The sequence below is a fragment of the Mytilus edulis genome, chromosome 11 (genome assembly GCF_963676685.1).
Source record: "Mytilus edulis chromosome 11, xbMytEdul2.2, whole genome shotgun sequence".
Taxonomy (NCBI): Eukaryota; Metazoa; Mollusca; class Bivalvia; order Mytilida; family Mytilidae; genus Mytilus; species Mytilus edulis.
The window spans coordinates 79,454,589-79,481,027 of NC_092354.1; the positions used below are offsets into that span (position 1 = coordinate 79,454,589).

A 26,439-nucleotide genomic window follows, 5' to 3' on the forward strand; every position below is an offset into this window, starting at 1 on the left:
TCATCGATCCGTTGAATATGCGTCGGTTTCATACAGTCGCCGACCAGATACCTTAGAATGAAGTTGTTGTCATATTCTTTTAGGTTGTGGGCAATCACTTAAGCTCTGTAGTGTTTGTCTTGGAATGGCCAACGTCTGAAATAATCCGCCGATTTATATCCTTTGTAACTGTTTTTCGCTAGCCACAGGTTACGGCAAAAGGTAACATTATCTACCTGCCTTCTTTCATCTTGTCCCATTTCTTGCATCTTGTGCCACATCCTTTGCATCTCACCTCCTGACAGATACTGCAGCTTGTATGGGCTACCATAAAGTTCAGTTTGTTGGTTTTTGCCACACCCGTCCGTGCTGGAATGTTTGTTGTTCTGTCTTTGGCTACGTAATTATCTATGCATTTCACTAGAAACAAGTTGTCAAATTCGAAATCAAAGAAGATGAAAATGTGTCTTTTATTTCCTTAAGACTTCTTGTGTAACATTTGGGTACTGAATACAACGTCTGTGCAGTTTTTAAAGGCCCACTCGCTGTATTCCTGGGGATACAACCACGGCTTTCTAGAACTACGATCGACTGCTTTATAACACTTAATACTACTCGCCACTTTCTGAATTACTGTTTCTTGTGCTTAGTGTGTGACGTTTTTCTCTTCTCCTCTGGCGTCAACTTGTGGTGCTGGAAACACTCCATCGAACACCAATCCATACGAAGAAAAGAAAACATCATAAAATTAAAATCACGTAAACCAACATTTCACACAAGTTAATGGAAATAACATACATTATAAAGATGGGCGTATTCAACAAGTCCAAAGTCATAGTGATCTCTATTTTGAGAAGGCAATTAAACATTTGGGCTTTCCCCCTCCATCCAGATCTGAAATTATGATGGGATTATTTGGATATCCCATTTCCGCACAATTATCAATATTAAATGGTTTGTTCGCAGCAAGTCCTCCATCCTGGGACAATACATCATCATCAGAGATGATTGGGTTTTTTTGCAGATCCTAAATCATCATCTGATCCACTTTCACAATCACTGTCAGCTGCATCTGGACCCAGCGTTATGGTTTGGTTTTTGGTAATAGATTGCATTTGACCAGGAATATTTATATTGGTTTATAATTCCAACAGTAAACTAGACTAGCTATTTTAATTTCTAATCGTTTGGAAGTTGATATTTGTCATGTATTGGAGCTATATATATACAATATACGACTTATGATGAGATCTTATTCCGTGATTTATGTGTTTCAGTATTTTATTAATGATAAATTGGTAGGGTTAAATATCCATCGGTGTGTATGAATGGAAAACATCTCAAACATTGTAGCTACTATAACCCCCCCCCCCCCCCCCCCCCAAAAAAAAAGAAGAAAAAAACTTCGAATTCTTATAAAATTAATAAAAAAATAATAAGGAAGTGAATTGTCGAGGGATGGTTTGAGTGTGATGAAGCAAATCATATTCCAACATGTACAAGTACTCGGGTAGAGATATCAACCAATGAAATTCTGATTTGAATAGTCAACACCCTGAAAGGAAGTTACCATCCAAATACTCAAAATAGTACACCAATGAAAATGATTATAATCACTCCAACAAAAAAGATTATGCTCCCAAACCAATATAAATACAACTTCAAAAGTTAGTAATCTCAACCGCATTTAACGAGAGAAAAAAACCCAACAACCATGAACGTTTTGACAACCGTAACAAATATAGTTGCAATTATAAGAGTCTGTGGAACCTTTGGGACAAATAAATTTGTCTCAATAAACAGTTTTAGGATACACCTATCTTCATTTGAGGACTCCCAAGAAAAACGGATCTGGATGGTAAAGCTTCACTATGACTGTTAATGAGTATAAAGAAAGGGTGAGGGTGACCTAGACCGTCTTACCGATATTGCAAAGAGGTTCAATGTTCAAGTTAGGTTTTTTTTTAATTTATTCAATAATGATAATTTTGGAGGAAATGGTTAATTGTTGGGATGTTCGAGTACCTGATTACGTCCACTTGTTTTTATAGCATTTTATTTTTAATTTATTTAATAATGATAATTTTGGAGGAAATGGTTAATTGTTGGGATGTTCGAGTACCTGATTACGTCCACTTGTTTTTATAGCATTTTATTTTTATCCATCTGATGAATTACGTTTTTCAACTGATTTTTATAATAAGTTCTCATAATGTACTGGTAACTTACTGTCTCATGTGAGGGGATGGTTGATATCTCGCCACGGTAGGTATGTGTGTACCTCTTTAAAGTCAGGAGCCTGTAATTTAGTACTGGTTGTCATTTTTTATGTTCTACATATTGTGATATTCATTCATTTTTTTTTTTTTTTTTTTTGTATTTAAATAAGACCGTTGATTTTCTCGTTTGAATTGTTTTAAGTTGACATTTTGAAACCTTTTATAGCTGACTGTGCGACATAAGCTTTATTCAGGTTATGGGGACCTATAGTTGCTGTAAGTTTCTCATTGGCATCATACCACATCTTCTTTTTTTTATATCTATGTAGATTTCATGCATGTTTCTCCGAAACTGTACCCTCTCCTCTCAAAATACATTTTATATACTAGATTTTTTTCATGTATAATGTATAACAGTTACTATTTGTCGCTATATTAGATTAAACCATTTGATATTATATTTTGTAGAACAGGACTGAACGTGCGTTAGAGGAGGCAGCACGAAGAGCAGCGGAGAGTGGAGAGACTTAAGCAGGACCACAAACAGAGGCATCAGTGGAGACACCCGAGACTGCTCAAATGCCTCCGATGATGAGGTATAACACTATGCAGTGAACGAAAGTATTGAAATTAATTAAACATAATTTCTAAAGTTTATAAATGTATGTAGTATTGTTAAACAACAAACTTGACTTTCTATATGTACATGTTTTGGCTTAAGGGATGTTCAAGTTGATGACAATTGCTTTTTCATTCAGCAACATGTGGTCATCGTATTTAATTAGACTTTAATAGTTTGGCTTTAATTGACCTAACGTTAAGTATATGAGACCAACAGTAATGGTCACTATTTAGAACCATTTTATTTGTGGCTTTGGGCTTTTTAAAAGTAAGTACCTATTATAAACAAAATTCTTTCTAAATTAAAGTCACGTTCGTAGTCTTGTTAGGGACAGTTCAGATTGTAACTAGGCACTAAATAAAAATTAGTTCCTCTTAAGCCATTGGTTTTATAGTGCCACATATAGGGTTGTTTTGGTTGCCGTGATCCAGGGATCTTTACTCTTGTCAGAAAAGGTAAGACAAATTTTTGCAGTTTAAAAACCGTTACTTTCTCACCATAGCTGAGCAAGAGGGACAACAATTTGGGGTAGCATTTCAAAATGTTTCACATCAATTACAAGGCTTATCAATAAAGTTAGGTGCTCAAGGGTTGAATCAAATTATTCCAACATTTTCGGGTGATCAAGCTGAATTCAAAAATTGGATGAAATCAATTGAGAAATATGCTATGTTAACAAACTTGGAACAAAACGATACTAAATTGGTAGCTTATCAGTCAAGCACAAGCTCGGTAAGCGATATTATTCATAGATGGCTTAGGGACAACCCCAGGGGAACTTGGCCTCAGTTAAAAGAAGAACTAAGCGCGAGATTTGCTGAAGTGACCGACTCTCAGCATGCTTTCGAAATATTAAATAAATTGAAACAAAAACCGACAGAAAATGTTCAGGTTTTTGCTGAACGTTTACTAACTTTGGCAGAAGAAGCGTTCAGGGGTCAAGATGGGACTCAAGCGATAATTCAGTCTCAATTGATCAATTTTTTCATAAATGGATTATCTCAGGATACGCTTAAGATGAAAATTATGCGCGAAAACCCTGACACACTGCAACGTGCAGTAACAATTGCTATGACAGAACAAAACTTAAGAAAAAAGTTTGATTTAAGGAGGAGAAAATTAACTGCTGACAAGACGGGGTATCCGGACAGACAAGAATCTATGGAAGTTGACCACTTCCGACCCGCACGTAGGTGCTATAATTGTAACAAAATTGGGCACCAATCTAAGAATTGTAGGGCTAGGAAAATGCCGCGTCAAGTCAATGCTTACGATCAAAATGACAAAGATAAGGGTAGGCCTGTTTATCAAACAGACAAACCAAGAAAAGAAAGTTTGTTGGAATTGTGGGAAGTCCGGACATATTCAAAGAAACTGTTATTCTCGACCCAACCAATCACACTATCAGGGAAACTAGGACAGTCTATAATATAATATAAGCCATCTGACTACATCATTTTATTCACCAGGGTCCAATGGCAAAGTTGAAAGGCTACATCGATTTTTGCATGACATTCTAGGAAAGAAAATACAAGACGATGCCTCAACATGGGACGTTTATCTAAATCAAACGTTAGTCGCAATTAGATTTAACAAAAATGAGTCGTCTGATTTCTCTCCTTTCTTTCTTTAATACAACAGAGATCCCGTACTTTCCGTTGATAATATTTTGCGTCCAAGACGGAAGTACGCAGGTGACGATCCCCATAAAATTTTAAAAGAGCAGCAAAATAAATTTTTTGTCATTGTTCACAAAAATATGAAAAAGTCAAAAAGAAAACAAAAGGAACACGCGGATAAGTCGAGACGCGATATTGAATTTAAAGTAGGGCAAGCTGTATTTTATCGAAATCACCTCCGTAAAAGTAAGTTAGACAGTAAATGGAAACCATTTTATAGGATAATTGAACAAAGGTCACCGGTCAGTTTTATCATAAAAAATCAACTAAACGGAACTACCACCAAAGTGCATGCCCAACATCTTAAACCTGCACCCGTAAATGAGTGGACTATTCCGAAATTAGGTCAAGCTGACAAAGATAAACAGTTAAGAAAAACTACTTATGTTGTACCCCCCGAATCATCTGATAAAGAGTCAGAAAATGAAACTGATAGCGAAAATTCTTCTATCGAAGGAGTAGAGCAAACTCGTGACAAATTGATACGAAGGTATAAAAACGAACGCGAATCTTCCTCTGGTGAAGATGATATTCCGTTAATGGAACTTACGAAAAGGGTAAAATACCGTAAGAAACGGATAAAGGCTCAATATGAAAATACGACGGACGAAGAAGACAATATTCCTTTACTTGAGCTCCAGAATAATTCGAAATCTCGGGCAATGACTTCTGAAACAAGATCTATCAGTTTAGATGCTAACTCGTCGGAAGACGAGGCAATGTCAGTAAATCATGTTATTGAAAAACCTGCGAGTAAGCGGGATGACATAGCCAAAAATGACAAAATTTTGAATATATTTTCTGATATGTCAAAATGTTTAAAAGATATTCTCGAACAGTAGTTTGTTCAATCTCTATATATATACATGTATGTCAAGGCATGTTATATTTATAAAATACTAATATATTTATATTACTATATTAGATGCAGTTCAGAGGAATAGACTTGGAAGGGAAGGACATGGAGGCTGTGGAACAAAAACAGGAATTTTATTTAATTTGAACAGAATTCGATTTTATATCATACTCGGGCTGAAAAGGGGATTCTTCCTTCTATTAGTAAACAAATTTATAAAACCTGTTCCCAAAAGGCCAGATTGTTCCACGAAAGTAGAATGATGGGGACTATTTTTAGGGATTCTTATAAAACCTTTTTCGACAGTTCCCACCATGACCGGTTATTAATTCCTTCTTTAGTTAAAGAGGTAGTAGAAATTGTGGTAGAAAGAACCAGAAACAAGGGTTTCTTTTATTTACATACTCTTAGATTACCAAATAAGGTATAACAGGGCGATTGTATTCTGCCCTGAGTTCATGGCCGAAATTGGGGGAGAAATACGAAATGATCTTTTGTGGTTGTACCACGAGAGTTAACGTGTACATCAACTAATTTTTATTCAGTGCCTAGTTACAATCTGAACTGTCTTGTTAGGGACAGTTCTTTAATACAACTACGAACGTGACTTTAATTTAGAAAGAATTTTGTTTATGATCGGTACTTACTTTTAAAAAGCCCAAAGCCACAAATAAAATGGTTCTAAATAGTGACCATTACCTTTGGTATCATATACTTAACGTTAGGTCAATTAAAGCCAAACTATTAAAGTCTAATTAAATACGATGATCACATGTTGCTGAATGAAAAAGCAATTGTCATCAACTTGAACATTACTTAAGCCAAAACATGTACATAGAGAAAGTCACGTTTGTAGTTTAACAATAATACATACATTTATAAACTTTAGAAATTATGTTTAATAATTTCAATACTTTCGATCACTGAATAGTGTTACATACCCCCCAATGTTCTAGAAATATAGCATAAATTTCTTTGCTGCAAATATAACACTACAAGAATCGAAAGATACCTAAAATAAAGAATCAATACACAAATAAAGGCCAGAGTACTATACCGATGTTCAAACTCATAAATCCATGGACAAAAAACAAAATCGGGGTAACAAACTAAAACTGAGGGAAACGCATTAAATATAAGAGGAAAACAACGACACAACACTACAATGTAACACACACAGAAACGGACCAAGCAACAGACAAAATCCCACGAGAAAAACAAATATAACATCAAAACCAAATACATGAATTTGGGATAGACAAGTACCGTGACACGTCTTATCGCAATGTGAATTTACACTCAAAAATAAGAGCAAACAAACGACGCAACGTTAAAATGTAACACATACAGAAACGAACTATAATATAACAATGGCCATATTCCTGACTTGGTATTCCTGACAAAACCTGAAATAAAACATAAATATATATATTGTATAAAACAATCAATTGATACATTTTACATAATTGTTCAATTTATTGTCAAAAGTTCTAGGCTATCATTCTCCATCTATCATTCTCGTCTACCATTTCTCTGTCCACCATTCGCCGTCCACTTACAAGGTCTTCTTATTGAAATAAAAGATAAATTCCAAAATATTTAGAATTGACTAACGATCCAAAAGAAAACCTGTGGTTCTTTTATAGGTTCTTGACATGTTCCACTATCCTGTATGACAGTAGAATATTAGTTGTCATTTCAATACCCCTTCTCGATTCAAATAATAAATTTGAAATTTATCAGGCATTTAATTTACCAATGCCCATGCAAAAGAATTATACAAGTATAGGTATGGTTGCAAAATACGATTGGGGTGTAGAATACTTTGCAGTTAATGCAGAAAGGTCAAACTGTACAATTTTGTTCACAAATTGGAATTTTGTGAACGTAGTTACACTTACCTGATATCCTTACATTATGGATTATCTTTCCGGTATTTGGTCACATCTCGCTCAAAACGCTTGACTGATCAAGAATTCAAACCTCTCTGTGAACCAGTCCAAGCGTGAGAACCCCTCCAGTATTCTCCGGCGAAATCCAAACAGATTGCCAAAAGAATTACTAATGGGGAGGAGGTGGGTAGTATATCAGGTAAGTGTAACTACGTTCACAAAATTCCAATTTGTGAACAAAATTGTACAATTTTAATATTACTCGTTACACTTACCTGATATCCTTACATAAAGATATCATTAGATTCCAAAGCAGTACCAACTCAAGCGGTGGACTGTAATTATTTTGTTCAAATAATGTACACTATATTACACTATATACAAAGTCTAAATAAATGTCTTTCATCTCACACACAAAGGTTTAAAAACTTGCATCGCATCTCGTCGGATAATGAATAGTTCCCACACTGTACAAACTATATTACAAGTTAAAAACTGTACACATTTTTCTTCTTTTTAATATTTTATGTATTTTTCTTCTTTTTTTTTTTTTCTTTTTTTTACTTCGATAAAACATGAGGGTCTATGTGACGTAAGTAAAATTTGGTGAATGTGGATTCCCTGCTCCAATCAGCAGCTTCCATAATGTTCTTCATTGATGCACCTTTATAAAGAGCACAAGAAGGACCAATAGCTCTTGTCGAATGAGCTTTAACTGATTTCTTTTTGTCGTTATATGCCATCTGAATGGTACTCACAATCCATGATGAAATTGTTTGACTTGAAATTGGCCTATGTGGATTGCTTATTGCTAAAAATAATTTACTATCGTGTCTGTTCTCACCACGAAAATTGTCAGTGCTCTTTAAATAGTAAGTTAATGCCCTTTTAGGGTCAAGAAGCTTTTTTGCATCAAAAGCAGGTACAAAAATCTTAGCACCAAAATGTCCAGGACGGTCTTGTTTTGACAATCCTTCTCTAATAAAATAAACTCCTCTGCTATGTACAGAAATATTTCCATCTCCCAAACGTAAGGCCTGTAAATCACTGCAACGCCTGAAAGTAGTGATGGCAATTAAAAATATAGTTTTCCAAGTGATAAACTTGAGTTCAGCCTTTTTCATTGGTTCAAAAGGCTTTTTCTTTAACATCTCAAGTATTTTATCTAAATTCCATTCAGGAAGTAGTTTGACCCTTGGAGGCCTTGAATTGAAAACACCCTTCAATAAACGAATAATGTATGGGTGTTGACCTACTGGTATTTTTTCGACTGGTGGTAAAACACTTGATAACATAGATCTGTAGCCCCCTATTTTACTATACTGGAGACCACTGGTATACAGACTTGTAAGAAAATCTGCAGTTTCTGTTAAAGAGGCAGACTAGGGATCAATTTCCCTTTAATTACACCAGCCACAGAATTTTTTGAACTTACTAGAATAGTCTTTTTGAGTTCCTGTTCTCCAAGAAGCTGACATGAGTTGTCTAGTTTCTTTAGAAAAGCCTCTCTTTTTGAAAATTCTGTTGATAGAGGCCATGCAACCAGACTGAATATTTCTGGGCTTGGATGGTATATTTTTGTTCTTGGCTGATGTAGTAGATTTTTTTGAACTGGTATTTTTATGGGATAATGTGATATCATTTTTAGCAGTTCTGGGTACCAGTGTCGCCTTGGCCAATGAGGAGCTACTAGAATTATCTGGCAATTGTATCGATTCATGTGTTGAAGCACTTTCGGTACTAGACAGATCGGAGGAAATGCATACCCGACTACATTGTCCCATGGTATGGATAGAGCATCTATTGCATATGCTTCCGGGTGTGGAAACCACGAACAAAATATTTTCACTTTGCGATTTTCCGCTGACGCAAACAAATCTATCATTGGTCTGCCTAACCTGACAAAAATTTGTTGAGCTACAGTCTCCTGAAGAGACCACTCTGTGTGTCTTATTTTTGTCCGTGATAGAAGATCTGCTAACACATTCGCTTTGCCTGCTATATGTGCTGCTTTTATCTGAATTTTGTGTTCTATTAGGAGTTTCAACAAATCCCAAGTTTTTTTACAAAGCTGAATTGATTTGGTACCCCCCTGTTTGTTTATGTATTGTACAACTGTCGAGTTGTCGCATCGCAGAAGTACATTTTTCCCTTTCAACTGAGGAAGAAAATGTTGTATTGTTTTCAGTACAGCTTCTAACTCCAGACAATTGATATGTTGCGTTTTCTGTATTTCTGACCAAGTCCCTTGGACTATCTGGGAATCCATGTGACCACCCCAACCGTTCGATGTAGAAGCATCTGTTGTTATGGTCACATGAGTTTCCCAGTGTTGTAAAGATCTGCCATTAGTAGTGTTGGCTGTATCTGACCACCAAATCAGATGAGATTTTAGATATTGTGTAATTGGAACATTCAGTTCCAGATTTTGAGAAGTGGGGCGCCAATGACTCAGCAAATAAATTTGAATTGGTCTCATATGAAGTCTTGCATAGGGAATCATCTCTATGCAAGAAGCCATAATTCCGAGTAGATGTAAAAATTCTCTGGCTGTTGCATGTTTTTTCAATTTCATTTCTTTGACTGTTTTTTGTAATTTCAACACTCTTTCTTGTGTTGGCATTACTATTACTAAATCCAGATGGAATAATGCACCTATATATGTTATTTTCTGTGTTGGAGTTAAATAGGATTTTTTAAGATTTATTATGAAACCCACTTTACCAGAAGATTCAACACTATCTCTCGATCCTGGACTAACATGAGAGATGATTGATTTACTAGAAAACAGTCGTCCAGGTATACTACTAGTCTGATGCCTTGTGCTCGTAAATGTGCAGCTACTACCGATACTACTTTGGTAAAAACTCGAGGAGCTGATGTTGGACCAAACGGTAGAGCTGAAAATTGTAAGCAAGGGCTGTTTTTTACACAAAACCTCAGATACTGTCTGTGTTTTTGAAATACAGGGATATGCATATATGCGTCCTTTAGATCGAGAGATATTGCCCAATCCCCTTGTTTTACTACATTCAAAACTGTTGATAGAGAGTCCATTTTGAAGTGTTGTTTTCGGAGATAACTGTTGAGGGGCTTTAAATTTATTACGAGTCTCATGTCCCCTGTTTTTTTCGGAACTAGGAAAAATGTGCTGTAGAAACCGTTTAGAATGTCCGCTTGCGGAACATATTCTACAGCGCTTTTTTCCATAGGTTCTTTTACTTCTAAATGTAAAATTTCTAAATCTTTTGCAGGAACAGAAGTTATTTTTACTCCTGTTTTTGGAGGAAACTGTTGAAATTCCAGTTTTTAGCCCTCTTTTATAATTGATAAAACCCACTGATCGTTTGTTATTGTTGTCCATTCTTTTAGAAATAGGCTTAAACGACCCCCTACAGGTATCTCTGGAAGCAACATTTTCACATGAAAGTTGCTTACCTTGTTCTGATAGTCATTTCTGTTGTTGCCCTTTTGCATGAAATGGGTTGTTAAAGCGACGAAAATTGTTTGTTGTACCAGAACTCTTGTCGTCTTTATCTGGTCTTGTTCCTGTACTAGTTCTTTGTACTGTACGCTGTGTACCAGATTTTGCACCTGTGAATGTAGAACCTTGTGCATTGTCAAATTTTGGTTTCTTAGACCAATCATTGGAAAATTGATTGCCTGTAGCTTTCCTTTTCACTGAAAAAGTTTTATTCACATGTAATTCAGGCAGTAACTCTTTTAATTGTTTATTTTTGTCAACCCTGTCTTTAAGAGTTTGTTCCATATTGTCACCAATGACACCTGACTTTGTCAAAGGTAACGACACAAGTGGATGCTTAAGCTCTTTAATATCATTAAGACCTGTGTCATCTAAAGTAGCTTTTCTACGAATTAAGTGGTGAAATGCACCAGCCCGTGCCACTTGGTCCAAAGATTTTGTAGACATTGCAAATATGTCTCTTACTAGTTGGATAGATTTATCCAAATTAACTTCATTTTCTGACAAAGTATTTAACAAATTGCCCAAAGCTTGTTGGGTGTATGCTGTAGTAATTATCCCCATGCGTGCAGCTACCTGGCCTTGATATGCCAACTTTTCAAGGGATTTTAAACAAGGATTGTATAAATTGCTTTTCTGGCTTACTGCATAAGCTTTAGCACCATGTTTTTTCACTAATAAATCAGTTACCGTATTATCTAGACTAGGTACTTCTAAAATATCACTAGTTTTCTCGTGAACAGGAAAACTGTGTCTATACTCATCATTATAGGCTGTCAACCTTTCTGGATTTTTACACCTCTACGAACCAGATAAAATATCGATTTGACTTTTGTCAAGAATAAGACCTCCAGAGCTTGTCTCTTTTTTAGTCTTTACATCATCCCCAAATAAAGATTTTAAGTGATCATTATTGTTCTCATCTGAATCACTTTCATTACCCTTCACATATTTACTAAATCTTGATGAAGATTTTTGAGGATTTTCAGTTTCACTTTTTAAAGAAGACTCATCTTCTGAAAGTAAACCTATGTGATGTCTTTCTCTATGACCTGGTGCCAAAGAAACAACATCATCATTTTCCCTTTCACGAACTGAATCTGTTGGAAAATGTTCATGGTTAGAATCCTCAACAAGTCTGTGCGCTCCTGAAGAGCCACTATCTTGTTCAGATTGATTCTGACAAGGTCTCTGCTCACCTGATGTGACAGTATCCTTGTTTATATTTATACCATCGTTTGAACTAAATAAATCAAAAAAATTATCAAACCTGGTTTCTATCTGTGTGAAACGGCTTTCCCATTTCTTATTCAGTTCCTCGACCTCGTCCTTTTTCTTGGACCTACGGGAACTGGTCTTTCTCGAGGCTTTGGGCTCCGCCATTTTATCCCGAGTATCACCTGCCACTGACGACTTTGGACTGCTGGCAGTAGAAAATACCTCGTCTTCACGTGTGGTGAACGGTAGCTTCAGTCATCCTTGCAGGCATACAAAAACTTAAATTGCAAAAATTGTGTCAAAGACACGTTAATTCTGACGAATAAAGAAACGTGACCGCTTTGGATTTCGCCGGAAAGAATACTGAAGGGGTTCTCACGCTTGGACTAATTCACAGAGAGGTTTGTATTCTTGATCAGTCAAGCGTTTTGAGCGAGATGTGACCAAATACCGGAAAGATAATCCATAATGTAAGGATATCAGGTAAGTGTAACAAGTAATATTAAAAATATGTATTGCTTAAACAGCAAGAAATTCAATCATGCACAAACACCTTTACGAAATTTTGTAAAATTATAAGTCCTGTTTATCCTATTAATGTAAGTAAAAATTGCATAACTTCTTTGTTCCTGAAGAAACGAAATGATATTGATAAATATTGTCGTGTTGTAGTTGAACCAAACTCAGTTCTTCCGATGGCAAGTTATATATCGTCAGGTTTGTGGTTAGTTACCACTAACACACCCTTATGCTTTATGCCTTGCCATTGTTTGTGAAAAGTATAAGCAAAAGACAACGTTTACTAAAATAATTAACCCTCCTTTGAATATTTTAGCGTTAAATGAGACATGTACCGCGACTAATGACTATCTTATGCTTTTGCCGTTTTATAGTAGACAATCTTCATATACTCTTGAGAATGATCCATTTACGAAAGTTATTCAAAATTATAATTTAACAATGCGTAAACTTTGGAAGGCATTCCATGACTCCTTACCGAAGTTTAACTTGACTGAGCTACCAAAAGAGTTGAAAAATATTAAAGAAATCCCAATGGATAATCTGATTTACCAATTGAAAAATTTACAAACCATACAAGAAGATTCAAGTTAGGTTAGGTATTGTCATTTTCATATTATGTAAATATAGAAAAAAGTTACCTTGTTCAGTCAAACGAGGAAGTGGTTGCAAGATGCAAAATGTTGCCCCTAAGTATGACAGAGTGAGTGAACTGGTGTCGGCTAAGACCGAGGGTAGAAGTGGCTAATAATTTATATCCACTGCTAAAATTAGCAGAACAAACAGTGCGAATATAAATTGAAGTAATAGCATAACACACAACGTGTTAATACTGAAGTACTATTCGATTATAACGAACAATGTTTTAAAACACTATACGATCACAAATACTAACTTTTTATTTATTCATATATATACAAACATGACAATTAACTGTTCTTTATACATTGTATATACAAATGACGGAGTTATGGATGATGGAGTAATGATGTCGAAGTTACGGATGATGGAGTAATGATGTCGGAGTAAAGGATGTCGGAGTAAGGATATCGGAGTAATGGATGTCGGAGTAAGGATATCGGAGTAATGGATGTCGGAGTATGTATATCGGAATAAGGATGTAGAAGTATGGATATCAGAGTATGGATATCGGAATAAGGATGTCGGAGTTAAGGATGTCGGAGTAATGGATGTTGGAGGTATGGTGGACGGAGAAATGGTAGACGAGAATGATAGCATATAACTTTTGACAATAAATTGAACAATTATGTAAAATTTATCAATTGATTGTTTTATACAATATATATATTTATGTTTTATTTCAAGTTTTGTGTATTGATTCTTTATTTTAGGTATCTTTCGATCCTGTAGTGTTATATTTGTAGCAAAGAAATGTATGCTATAATTCTAGAACATTGTGGGGTATGTAACACTATGCAGTGATCGAATGTATTGAAATTATTAAACATAATTTTTAAAGTTTATAAATGTATGTACTATTGTTAAACTACAAACGTGACTTTCTATATGTACATGTTTTGGCTTAAGGGATGTTCAAGTTGATGACAATTGCTTTTTCATTCAGCAACATGTGGTCATCGTATTTAATTAGACTTTAATAGTTTGGCTCAAATTGACCTAACGTTAAGTATATGAGACCAAAAGTAATGGTCACTATTTAGAACCATTTTATTTGTGGCTTTGGGCTTTTTAAAAGTAAGATCCTATCATAAACAAAATTCTCTATAAATTAAAGTCACGTTCGTAGTTGTATAAAAGAACTGTCCCTAACAAGACAGTTCAGATTGTAACTAGGCACTGAATGAAAATTAGTTGCTCTTTAGCCATTGGTTTTATAGTGCCACAGAGGCTCAGATCGGTGTAAAAACCCAGAATGATGTGAACAATTTGAGAGTGTTCTGTCTAAAACAAAACTGCATAGAAAGTATAGGCCAAATCATACGTTTGGAGCCGACATCCCTTTAACTCGAGATATAATAGTGAGCTTACCTTCTGTACTCCTGGATGAAATATATCAATCACTAGATTTAGATTTATCAAATACAGCCAAAGATGTTTGTAAACAGTGTATAACGATTGGGGGAAATCACATGACATGGGCCATAGACATCCATTTTCCACTACTCCTGACAGCTGGCAGAAGAATTTTTTAAGGACTTAAATGTAAATTTACCCATTATTCAGAAACTATTGGTAACATTTTTTTTTATAAATGACCTTTCTTCAATCACCTTAAAATGAAAACCATGAGGTCAAACCCAGATACCTTTCAAGGCGCTGTTGCGGTAGTGATAAACGAACACAATATGAGAAAGAGATTTGAATTGAGGAGGGGAACCCCAGAAAGATCAAGTAATAGCCATTTGAAAAGGCCAGGTGCGGATGAAGAAGCTATGGAAGTATACCATTATAGGAATGCTAAACGATGTTTTAAGTGTGATAAAATAGGACATAGATCTAACGATTGTAGAACAAGAAAACAAGTAAATGTTTTTTGATCAAACTCAAAATTTTAATAAAGAAATAGAATGCAAGAAATGTGGAAGAAAAGGTCAGATTAAAATATTTTGTAGGGTAAGGACTTTCGAAAATCAAGACAAAAAGATTGCAGGTAAACTAAGAAACTGTCTTTGTTATGAAGCCGACAAAGAGAGAAAACCAGAACCAGAAACACAAGCTGTTTACTATCAATTTGGCCGAAAATCCAAACAGTTGTAAATTAAATATGAAAACTAGAAAACTAAGGGCACTTGTTGATTCCGGAGCACAATTGTGTTTATAACATTATAAAATTCAAAACTTTAAACAATTTACTAAAATTATCTAAACAGAATGTTAATCTTCAATACGTAAACGGAAACTCGATTGATTATTTAGGAAGTAGCATATTCAATTAGATTAGTTACTAACATCATTCATCATGGTTCAAAAACACCAATTAACAAAACTGGGATTAGCCCATCTCTTGTAAAAAAGGTTTATAAAACTTTGTATTCGAAAGTTTGTATAAAGGAAGAAATTACTGTTTTAACAAGAATTTTTCGGCAGTGGATGGAAACTTTTAATCCATCTGTAGGTAGGGATATTAACTTATCACCACGCGTAATTAATGAATGGGTGAAGGTCATTGAACTAAATGCAATAGAATCAGGCAATCAATATCTTTTTGAATTAGCAATGTTTGAACATCTACTTAGTACCATGTTCGAAGAATGCAACAACAATAAATCACGAAAAAATATGACAAGATAACTTTTCAGACTTTAATTTAATTTTTGATTAATCTATTTTTAGATGAATATACAACTCCTTAACATACTCTCCGTCATGTTTAGGTTCATGTCAATCCATAGAAGGTGGGGTCCTGCGGATTTCTGGATGGAGAGAATTGTGGACAAGTTGGCTATGAAGGAGGAGTTGTCCGAAATTATTAAATTTTCAATGAATAATGACTGGAATCTTCAGGGACACAATACAAATTTGAAGCCCAGTCGAATAAAAAAAATTGTTAACCATCTCGTAACAGGCTTACCAGATCATCATTATCAATTGTATTATTAACTGTTCATTGTAACTATTTGTTATAAATTATATCAATATACAAATAACTTAACTAACTGTAGTTTGTGTTTCATTTACTAAAAACAAATAATAACAAAATCAAATAAAATTTTATATAACTAACCAATGGAAATTAATCTTAGAAAACTCACAGTTATTATTTTCTTTCCTTGCAGGCCAAGAATGAAAAGAATGACTATGATTCAACATACCCTCCGTCATGTTATGGTTCATGTCAATCCATAGAAGGTGGGGTACTGCGGATTTGCGGATGGAGAGAATTGTGGACAAGTTGGCTATGAAGGAGCAGTTCTCCGAAATTATTAAATTTTCAATGAATAACGACTGGGATCTTCAGGGACACAATACCAACTTGAAGCCCAGTCGAATAAAAAAAATTGTAAACCATCTCGCAACAGGCTTACCAGATCATCATTATCAATTGTGTTATTAACTCTTCATTTTAACTGTTTGTTATAAATTATATCAATATACAAATAACTTAACTAACTGTAGTTTGTGTTTCATTTACTAAAAACAAATAATAACAAAATAAAATCAGATTATATATAACTAACCAATGGAAAAATAATCTTAGAAAATTCAAAGTTATTACTTTATTTCCTTGCAGGCCACGAATGAAAAAAATGACTATGATTTACTTTGTTACTATCCTCCTTGGTTTGAGTGGTTCAACTTTCATTCAAGCTCCGCGCTCTTATTTTCATAGTATATTACCTTTCTATACTTGTCTTATGTGAGTGTGTTGATAATAGACCACTTTCGAGTTCATCCGTCACCGGAAAAAACTCGTCAATTATACGCGCCTTTATGACGTCATTTACCAGATAGAGGGGGTCGCCTGTATCCCTGCACTATTTACGTTCATCAAGCGTCTTGGTGATCGTCATTGTGCAGGATATAAATAATTAGAAATAATGGTTGTTCTGTAGGTACTTAATGACAATTCCCTAATGACATCAATGCTGATTGTCAATTTTGTGAATTCAATTTGTCGTATAATTCGTACAATATAGAATTATAGTTTTCCAACCACTCGCTCAACATTGGAATGGAAGTGACGACGCCCTTAAACGCACAAATGACGTTCACTTAAACCAGAGTGTTTGACGGAAATGCATCGAACTCGAAAGTTGTCTATTACATCGGATTAACAATGTAGTGAAACGACCTGAGGCCAAAACATGACTTTTATTATACATGTATCTTCCGGCAATAAACAATTCACTATGCAATACTCTTGAACTTCATACAAGTTATCAAGAGCAATTTTAGTCGCGTCTTATTTTGAGTAACCAAACCTGAATGATGTTTATACTGTACACACAAATTGATATTGACCATAGTTTTTGCGAAATTTTGTTATCATCAAAATTACAAAGTCCTGTTTACTTAAAAATAGTAAAGATATAAAATATGATTCGTATAAAAATCGGGTTCATAAGTCAATTCTTTTTAAATTAAAAAAAAACACACTGTGTTTAGTGGCAACGTCTTATTTGATGACCATGGGTGCATTTATAAATCCCTTTTTCGTTTTGGTGATTATTTTACTTAAAGAAGGTAACTAAACTTATAAGGGCAAATTTAACAAGTATACTTAGAAATTTTTAATTGATGTTTATATTAACATCAATTCTCTGTATGCATCAACCAACAGCTGGCCACATAAAAAAATTATGTGATAGAAAAACTACCTCTAACATCAAAGTTAGTTGCATTATTCATAAAAATCAGTTTAAAATCTAAATCATCCCAGTCCTTCTTGTCGGTTGCTAAGGAACATTAATTTCCTTAGCAACCAAGGAAAAATTTACCTCAAAATGACCAAATTTCAATTATGAACAGCTCATTTACTATGGCAGATAGCTTTAAATAGTTTATCATTAAATGAACAACAGAATATGCTTCATAAAAATATATTTATTAAAGTAAATCATATACGTCGAAATACAGTATAGAATATCAGAGCTAAAAGCTATTTTAGGTGCTGTGGATCTGAAGCAAAAAGAGTCAAATTCGACCAAATTTGGTGCCTAAAATATTTTTTTTGCAGAAATATAGCCAAAATATGACTCACTACACTTAAAGAATAGGTATTTAGCTAATCATTAATGAAAAAATATCTCTGGGTAAACATATTTCAAATCGATGGCGGATAATTCAAATTGGGTCATATAAAGGTTGTAAACTGTTCATCTAGGCCAATTTTTCACATGTTTGCTATCACACCAGACAATTTCCACCATCTAAACCAACTAACATGTTATATTGATGTTGGTGTTTGTTGAATATGTTTGTTCAAATGACTGACCTATGGATGACAATAAAAAAAAACTTAATACAAACCTTTAAAAAAGAGGGGGTGGGGGTGGGGTAGTGCCTTTTTTTTTTTTTTTTTTTTTCCCACAAAAAATTTAGAAATAGCGAGGCACTAAAATCAAAGAATTTTGGGATGAATGCTTCAAATTATTTTCTTTAAATACAGAGATAAACAAAATGGGCTCATTATTAGGTTCATTATATTTATGGAAAAGGTTTAGGTCCAGTAAGACCACTTTTTGGCCCCAAAATATAGCAGTTTTACAAAATTGTTAAAATGTAAACTTTTAGTTATTTATTGGACAGTAGAAGGCTCCTGCTACATAAATATGGGCGGTTTTTCACAATACAATGCACATATATCGGGTACTATCACCATAAAGTCATGCTAGATTACTGAAATCTTCACAATTCTATCATTTTTCTTAAATTTTAGATGGTTTCCGTATCAAACGAAAGTGTTTCATGTTCATCCTTAATATTGAAATGTTATTTGTATTTTATGATAATACATAACATATTTAAAGGTTTAGGATGATCACGGAATGCGGCCACTTTCATTTTTGACAAAAACCATTTGAAAAGTGACATCTTTCAATCAGTTTAATTGAAGTCTGGAGATGGCATGTCAGTTAACTGCTAGTAGTCTGATGTTATTTATGTATTAATGTCATTTTGTTTATTTTCTTTGGTTACATCTTCTAACATCAGACTCGGACTTCTCTTTAACTGAATTTTAATGTGCGTATTGTTATGCGTTTTCTTTTCTGCATTGGCTAGAGGTATAGGGGGAGGGTTGAGATCTCATAAACATGTTTTACCCCGTCGAAATGTTTGCGCCTGTCCCAAGTCAGGAGCCCCTGGCCTTTGTTAGTCTTGAATTAGTTTTAATTTTAGTTTCTTGTGTACAATTTGGAGTTAAGTATGGCGTTCATAATCACTGAACTAGTATATATATTTGTTTAGGGGCCATCTGAAGGACACCTCCGGTTGCGGGAATTTCTCGCTGCATTGAATACATGTTGGTGACCTTCAGCTGTTGTCTGATCTATGATCGGGTTGTTGTCTCTTTGACACATTCCCCATTTCATTCTCAATTTTATTGAATATCCTAACCATTTAGAAAAATAAGATTGCCAATTGTTGAATTTTAGAACAAAACTTTACAAAAGAACACTACGCATTGGAAATTTCTTATAGAATTTTCCTTCCCTTGGTTAGATATTTATTTTCCTGAGGTAATGGGCCCGAAGGGCCAAGTGAGCTTTTCTCATCACTTTGCATTCGTCGTCGTCCGTCATCGTCGTCCGTCGTCGTTAACTTTTACAAAAATCTTCTCCTCTGAAACTACTAGGCCAAATTAAACCAAGCTTAGCCACAATCATCATTGGGGTATCTAGTTTAAAACAATGTGTCCGGTGACCTGGCCAACCAACCAAAATGGCTGCAATGGCTAAAAACAGAACATAGGGGTAAAATACAGTTTTTGGATTATCACTCAAAAACCAAAGCATTAAGAGCAAATCTGACATGGGGACAATGATGGGGTAATTGTTTATTAGGTCAAGATCTATCTTCCCTGAATTTTTCAGATGAATCGAACAACCCATTGTTTGGTTGCTGACCCTGAATTTGTAATTTTAAAGAAATTTTGCTGTTTTTGGTTATTATCTTGAATATTATTATAGACAGAGATAAACTGTAAACAGCAATAATGTACATCAAAGTCAGATTTACAAATAGGTTTACATGACCAAAATGGTCAATTGACCCCCTAAGGAGTTATTGTCCTTTATAGTCAATTCTTAACAATTTTCATAAAATTTGTAAATTTTTATTAACATTTTCCACTGAAACTACTGGCCCAAGTTCATTATAGATAGAGATAATTGTAAGCAGCAAGACTGTTTAGTAAAGTAAGATGTGCAAACACATCACCATCACCAAAACACAATTTTGTCATGAATCCATCTGCTTCCTTTGTTTAATATTCACATAGACCAAGGTGAGCAACACAGGCTCTTTAGAGCCTCTAGTTGGTTATTATCTTGAATATTATTATAGATAAAGATAAACTGTTAGCAACAATAATGTTCAGGAAACTAAAATCTACAAATAAGTCAACATGAGCAAAATTTTCAGTTGACCCCTTAAGGAGTTAATGCCTTTTATAGTCAATTTTTAACCATTTTCAAAAATTTTAGTATTCTTTTAAAAAAAAAATTCTCCTCTGAAACTTCTAAGCCAAATTTAACCAAACTTGGCCACAATCATCATTGGGATATATGGTTTAAAAAATGTGTGGCGTGACCCGGCCAACCAACCAAGATGGCCACCATGGCTAAAATAGTACATAGGGGTGAAATGTAGATTTTGGCTTATATCTCTGAAACAAAAGCATTTAGAGCAAATCTGACATGGGATAAATTGTCTATTAGGTCAAGATCTATCTGCCCTGAAATTTTCAGACAAATCGGACAACCAGTTGTAGGGTTGCTGCCCCCGAATTAGTAATTTTAAGGAAATATTGGAGATTTGGGTTATTATCTCGAATGTTATTAAAGATAGAGATAAAGTGTAAACAGCAATAATGTTCAGCAAAATAAGATCTAAAATAAGTCATCATGACGGAAATTGTCAATTCACCCCTAAAGAAGTTATTGCCCTTTATAGTCAATTGTAAACAATTTTCATAAATTTTTGTAAATTTTTAGAAAATATTTTCAACTGTAATTACTGGGCCAAGTTCATTATAGATAGAGATAATTGTAGCAACAAGAATGTCCAGTAAGGAAAGATCTACAAACACATCACCATCACCAAAGCCCAATTTGGTCATGAATTTATTTGTGTCCATTGTTTAGTATGCACATAGACCAAGGTGAGCGACACAGGCTCTTGAGAGCCTCTAGTTTTTCTATCTCTTCAACGAAGGTTTTCAAAAAAGGGAAATAACTCATTTTTCGAAATTACATCCAGATTAGTTTGAGCATGAATTTTGAATTGCTGGAACATGTTATATGATATAATTGCCCTCAATACATAAAAAAAATAGTAATTTCCATAAGATAGGACTATTTTATCATGAAAATATTCATATGAAATATTTATTTAAAAATAGTACCTAAAAAAGGGGGAATTTCAGGAAAATTACAATGACTAATATTCCTCTATTGGCAACTTTTTGCAACACTTACCCAAGAATTATTTTGCAGCATTTTGTTGACAAAATATCCATAATTTTATATTTTATAGTCTTTTATGTGAGGATTTCTGCGTTTTCGGTAAAATCAGATGTAAAAAATGACAAAAATCGGCATAAATTATGCCGATTTTTGTGTCAAGTGGACCACCTTATACCAAAAAAACTGTTTTTATTAGAAAAATTTGTCAGTTAGCAGTTTAATGATTGAAATCATCACTTATACCCATGAAAATAACAAAAAATGATATGCTTTATCTCAATTTTACCATAAAATACAATGTTAGCCATTTCTCCTTGCTATAATAATATATACATATGATGTCACATGGTTTCCATGGCAACCAGACTTTTCAGAGTTTTTTTATTGACTTTTTTTTAATTTGACTGTTAGTCAAAAAAGTAATCGAAAAAAAATAATAAAAATAAATCAAAATTTTTCATATTTGGTCTATTATTACAGAGAATTGATGTTAATGTTTTTCATGTTCTGTCCGACTCGGGTACTGTTAAAATCATTATTTATTTAGGTGGACGATACACATTTTATTACTAGATTTATGATGTCTGTGGTAGAGGGCAATGTTTTCTTAACCGTCTCATGACTTGGTGCACGTGTTAATTTTTCAATCTTTGTCAGGTTTATTCAGTCAGTTGCATTAATAAGTAAGTAGCAGTATAGAAGTGCAATATTCAAATCAATAGTATTTGGTTATTTCACAACTTTTCACAACTTCCGTGACATGCCGCCAGTTCGTAAAAAGCGTGTTTCCAGTAAGAAAAGTAAGAAAAGTGACACACCAGTTGTACAAAATTCCAATACAGAATTGACATTTGACGAAGTTAAAGAAAAACTAAGGAAGCAAGGCATCAGGGCTCCATCAACTTTCACAAAAGAGCAGTTATTGGAACTATTAAATGAGAATTCAGGACAGGATAATACAGTTATGCCCGAAATTCCAGCATTAACTCAACTTACCACCAGTTTAAATAACATGGAGCAAACTGTTCAAAATCAAGAAACTTTAATTTAGTCGCTTTATGTTCGAGAATCAAATATCAATAGTCAACCTGCAGTCGTTAGTGATATAAATAATGGAGTACAACATGATACAGGATCTTATCACACTACCAAGGTTTCCTCAGGCATGTTTCCGCATGTTCAAGCGGTGGCACCGAACGTTCGGAAGCAGATTTTAAAAGGCAAGTACATTAATCTGGCTACCCTTCTTAACAATCAAGAAAACGTACAAGATTACAAAACCGTTGATGAATCTGACAGGTCCGTTCTGTTAATCAAACATCGCGATACCCGCCTTCAAAGAAACTTGCCTATACAAGAATATTTAGAAGCTTTTAATATTTACAAAAGTATTATTTGTGAAAAGCAAGACCGACGAATCGAATTCGATATGCATATTCAAGATGTCATTTTGGACCATTTACAAAACCTCCGTATTGTTGAAGGAAAATATTCAAAAAAGAAACGATTAATTTTAGACCTTTCGGCTCCTAACAACAATGATGAGCGTCACAGCATCAGTTATTTAACAAATAAGGAAGACTATTCATTAACCTATGTAAGAATTGACGACGCTATAAATATAATTAATTCAATAGGAATTAAAAGTCAATTATGTAAGTGTGACGTAACCGATGCACTCAAATTAATACCTGTACATAATTCTTTATGGCGATTTCATGGATTTAAATGGAATGACATGTACTATTTTTATACTCGTTTAGCATTTGGTTGCCGTTCAAGTCCCAGATATTCGATACAATATCAGTGGCAATATGTGTTGGATCTTACAAAATAATTACGGTTTGCGGCACGTGTTACATTTGTTAGACGATTTTCTCCTGATTAACAATCCTTACGTAGATGCTACAAAGAATATGAACACAATTTTATGTGTATTTAATAATTTAAAGATTCCTCTCAGCGCTCATTAAACAGTTGGTTCATCTACTTCATTAGAATGTTTCGGCATAATTCTCGATTCAATGTATATGATTGATAAATTACCTGATGAGAAGCTTGTTCGAAATAAGGATATTTTATACAGCCATCTTACTATGTACTAAGCGTGAAATGATAAGTTTATTGGGTCATCTCAATAATGCATGTAACGTAATTATACCAGGGAGATCGTTTGTGTCGTATTTATTGACATTATCACACTCCGTTTAAGAACTTTATCATCACGTTACAAATACAAAGGGATGTAGAGATGACATGGCAATGTGGTTTAAATTCATAAGTCAGTGGAATGGTATATCATTTTTTATCAGCGATAACGTTATTAATGCGTCCGATTTTCATTTATTTATGGATGTGTGACGTAGAAAATATTCGTTCAAAATAGAATAGAAGGTTTAGTCACGGTTCTCCAACATTTGAAAAATCCAATTCACGTTTATCCAACAAGTTTCAAACAATAGATAGGCTTGGTGTTTATATAACAATTAAAATTGTTGTTTTGGGGTAGTTAAAGTGAAACCAGCTGATATGTTATAATATACAAATTAAATTTATTATTTGTTTGATAAAAAATGTAAAATAATAAGCAAATTCATCAAAATAAAAATATTGATGGAATTAAGTAAAAAAAAATCGTATTTTTTTGCCGATTTTTATCTTTTATTAAAATATTTATCCATTTTAAAAGCATTTATATCTTAAAAACTAAAAGATAATATTTTGTTTATCAATTTGTTGTAGAAATAAGTCAATTATGATCATAAAAATATTGATGAATAATGATTTATATATAATAATTAAACATGACCCTTAATTAATACTATATAAATACGTTAATTATAAAATAATTATTTCAATTTTATACCATTAATGTGGCAAAGCCAAGTCAAACAAACTGTGAGAGTACTTGTTCAAAGCTATACCAAACAATGTGAACAAAATTCAGTTAGGCTTTATATGTGCTCAGTTTGCAGTAAGCTTTCATTCATTCTTAGTTTTTCATATCGACAACACGTTTACTTACACAATACTACAGTATGGCCAACGCTATGCTTGCCGTTAATTTTGTACCCAACAAGTTTGGTAGAGTTCGACTAGAGCAGAATGGTTACCAGTATATGGTAAAGACTACAAGAGGTGACAGACGTTATTGGAAATGCATCGTACCGTTATGTCCAGCTACAAGTAACACGCATTACGACACCGTCACCAAGAATGCAAACCACCATTCTCACCCAGCAAGTACTATCAGGGTAAAAGCTGAGGCAGTGCTCAATATAATGAGAGAACGCTGTATGAAAGAAACTACACCAATACCAACAATTTACGAGGAGGAAAGGTCAAAGTTACGCAGCATAGAGTATATGGAAGTCAATCCAGATCATGATGATGTCATCGCTGAACTGCCTACATACTACGAGAAACGCATGTCACTTTACAGAGCCCGCCATAAAGATACACCATTGTTACCAATCACCCGTATATAAGTTAACCTTGAAGGAAAATGGACACGGACCTCGGCAGGGGAACAGTTCCTTTTCGCAGATGATGGCAACGCAGACAAAATCCTGATCTTTACCACCACTCAGAATCTCACCAACCTTGTAGCAGCAGACGTCATTTATGGAGATGGCACCTTCTACACATCTCCAACCCAGTTTTATCAACTGTACACACTGCACGCAAAGGTCGACGAAGTCATGTATCCACTCGTCTTCAGTTTACTACCGAATAAAAGTGAACAGACGTACGACCGATTATTCAACTTGCTGAGGACTGCATGTCAACAACACCACCTCCAACTAGAACCACAGATATTCTGCACTGGCTTTGAGATAGTTATACGGAATTCCGCCCAACGAGCATTCGCCAACATCACACTAAGAGGCTGTTTCTTCCACTTTACTCAATGCATATGGAGGAAGACACAGAATCTTGGGCTCGCCACCGCTTACAAAAACAACGAAGACCTACGACTACTAGTAAGACGTGCAGCAGTGTTGCCACTTGTCCCTCCACAGCTAGTTGAAGATGTTTGGTTTACAGCACTAGAAGACGCCGAAGAGATCGCCATCAACACAACCGCTTTCGCCGACTATGTCACAGAGTACTGGGTAGAAGGATACAATCGCCAACACTGGAACCATTTCAGCATCGAAGGACCACGCACCAACAACCATTTAGAGGGATGGCACAGTAAACTCAAGAAGCACGTCAACCATGAACACCCAAACATCTATATCCTGATTGAAATCCTTAAGAAGACACAAGCCAACACAGAAGCCAACCAGATCCAAGTAGCAGCGGGCGGGACTCAGCGACCAACATCTTTAAAATACAGAAATATCAACAATAGACTAGCAACACTGAAGGAACGTTTTCTTCAAGGTGAACTTGCCGTCCAGGACTACGCTGACCAAGCAACCTTCCTCCTCCACATGGAAATTCGACAGTAGTATGAAGTGTATACATGTAGAATTGACAATTTGTAAATAGACACAATACTTTTGTAAAGTACATTCATAATAACAATCATGTCGTTTATTAATTGTTTGCTGTGTTCAATTTCAAAATTTCATGTGACTCTAATTTAATGCATTTTCCTGTGCAAATTTATGATTTTATTACATGACTTGTTGTACTTAAAAATATAGCTTTTGTGTCTGATTTATTTTATTGTACATAACTGGTTGAATATTTGTCTAGTAGTGCTTATATACATTTTATATAAATGATTCTGTTCTTATGATATTAGTGCTCTTCGAATTTGGTATTATTATTATTTTATTAAATAGTTCATTTTGGTTAAAATACAGCATTTCAAGATTTTCTAAAGTATTTGTCTATTAGTGCTTATATT

The 26,439-nt window shown here is 34.4% G+C and overlaps 2 protein-coding genes across 2 annotated transcripts; one reads left to right on the plus strand and one right to left on the minus strand.

Annotated features, from left to right (window-relative positions):
* Positions 1 to 8,616: 8,616 nt before the first annotated feature.
* LOC139494632 (uncharacterized) lies at positions 8,617 to 9,870 on the minus strand. The gene has a single exon (XM_071282792.1). It carries the CDS (start codon positions 9,868 to 9,870, stop codon positions 8,617 to 8,619), a length of 1,254 nt encoding a protein of 417 aa, XP_071138893.1.
* A 15,409-nt stretch (positions 9,871 to 25,279) lies between these two features.
* LOC139494633 (uncharacterized) lies at positions 25,280 to 26,035 on the plus strand. The gene has a single exon (XM_071282793.1). The coding sequence runs from the start codon at positions 25,280 to 25,282 to the stop codon at positions 26,033 to 26,035; it is 756 nt and encodes a 251-aa protein (XP_071138894.1).
* Positions 26,036 to 26,439: the final 404 nt, after the last annotated feature.

Excerpts from the sequence above, each read along its gene's own strand:
- LOC139494632 (XM_071282792.1), bottom strand. The coding sequence starts at position 9,870 with ATGCCAACACAAGAAAGAGTGTTGAAATTACAAAAAACAGTCAAAGAA.
- LOC139494633 (XM_071282793.1), top strand. The coding sequence starts at position 25,280 with ATGTATCCACTCGTCTTCAGTTTACTACCGAATAAAAGTGAACAGACG.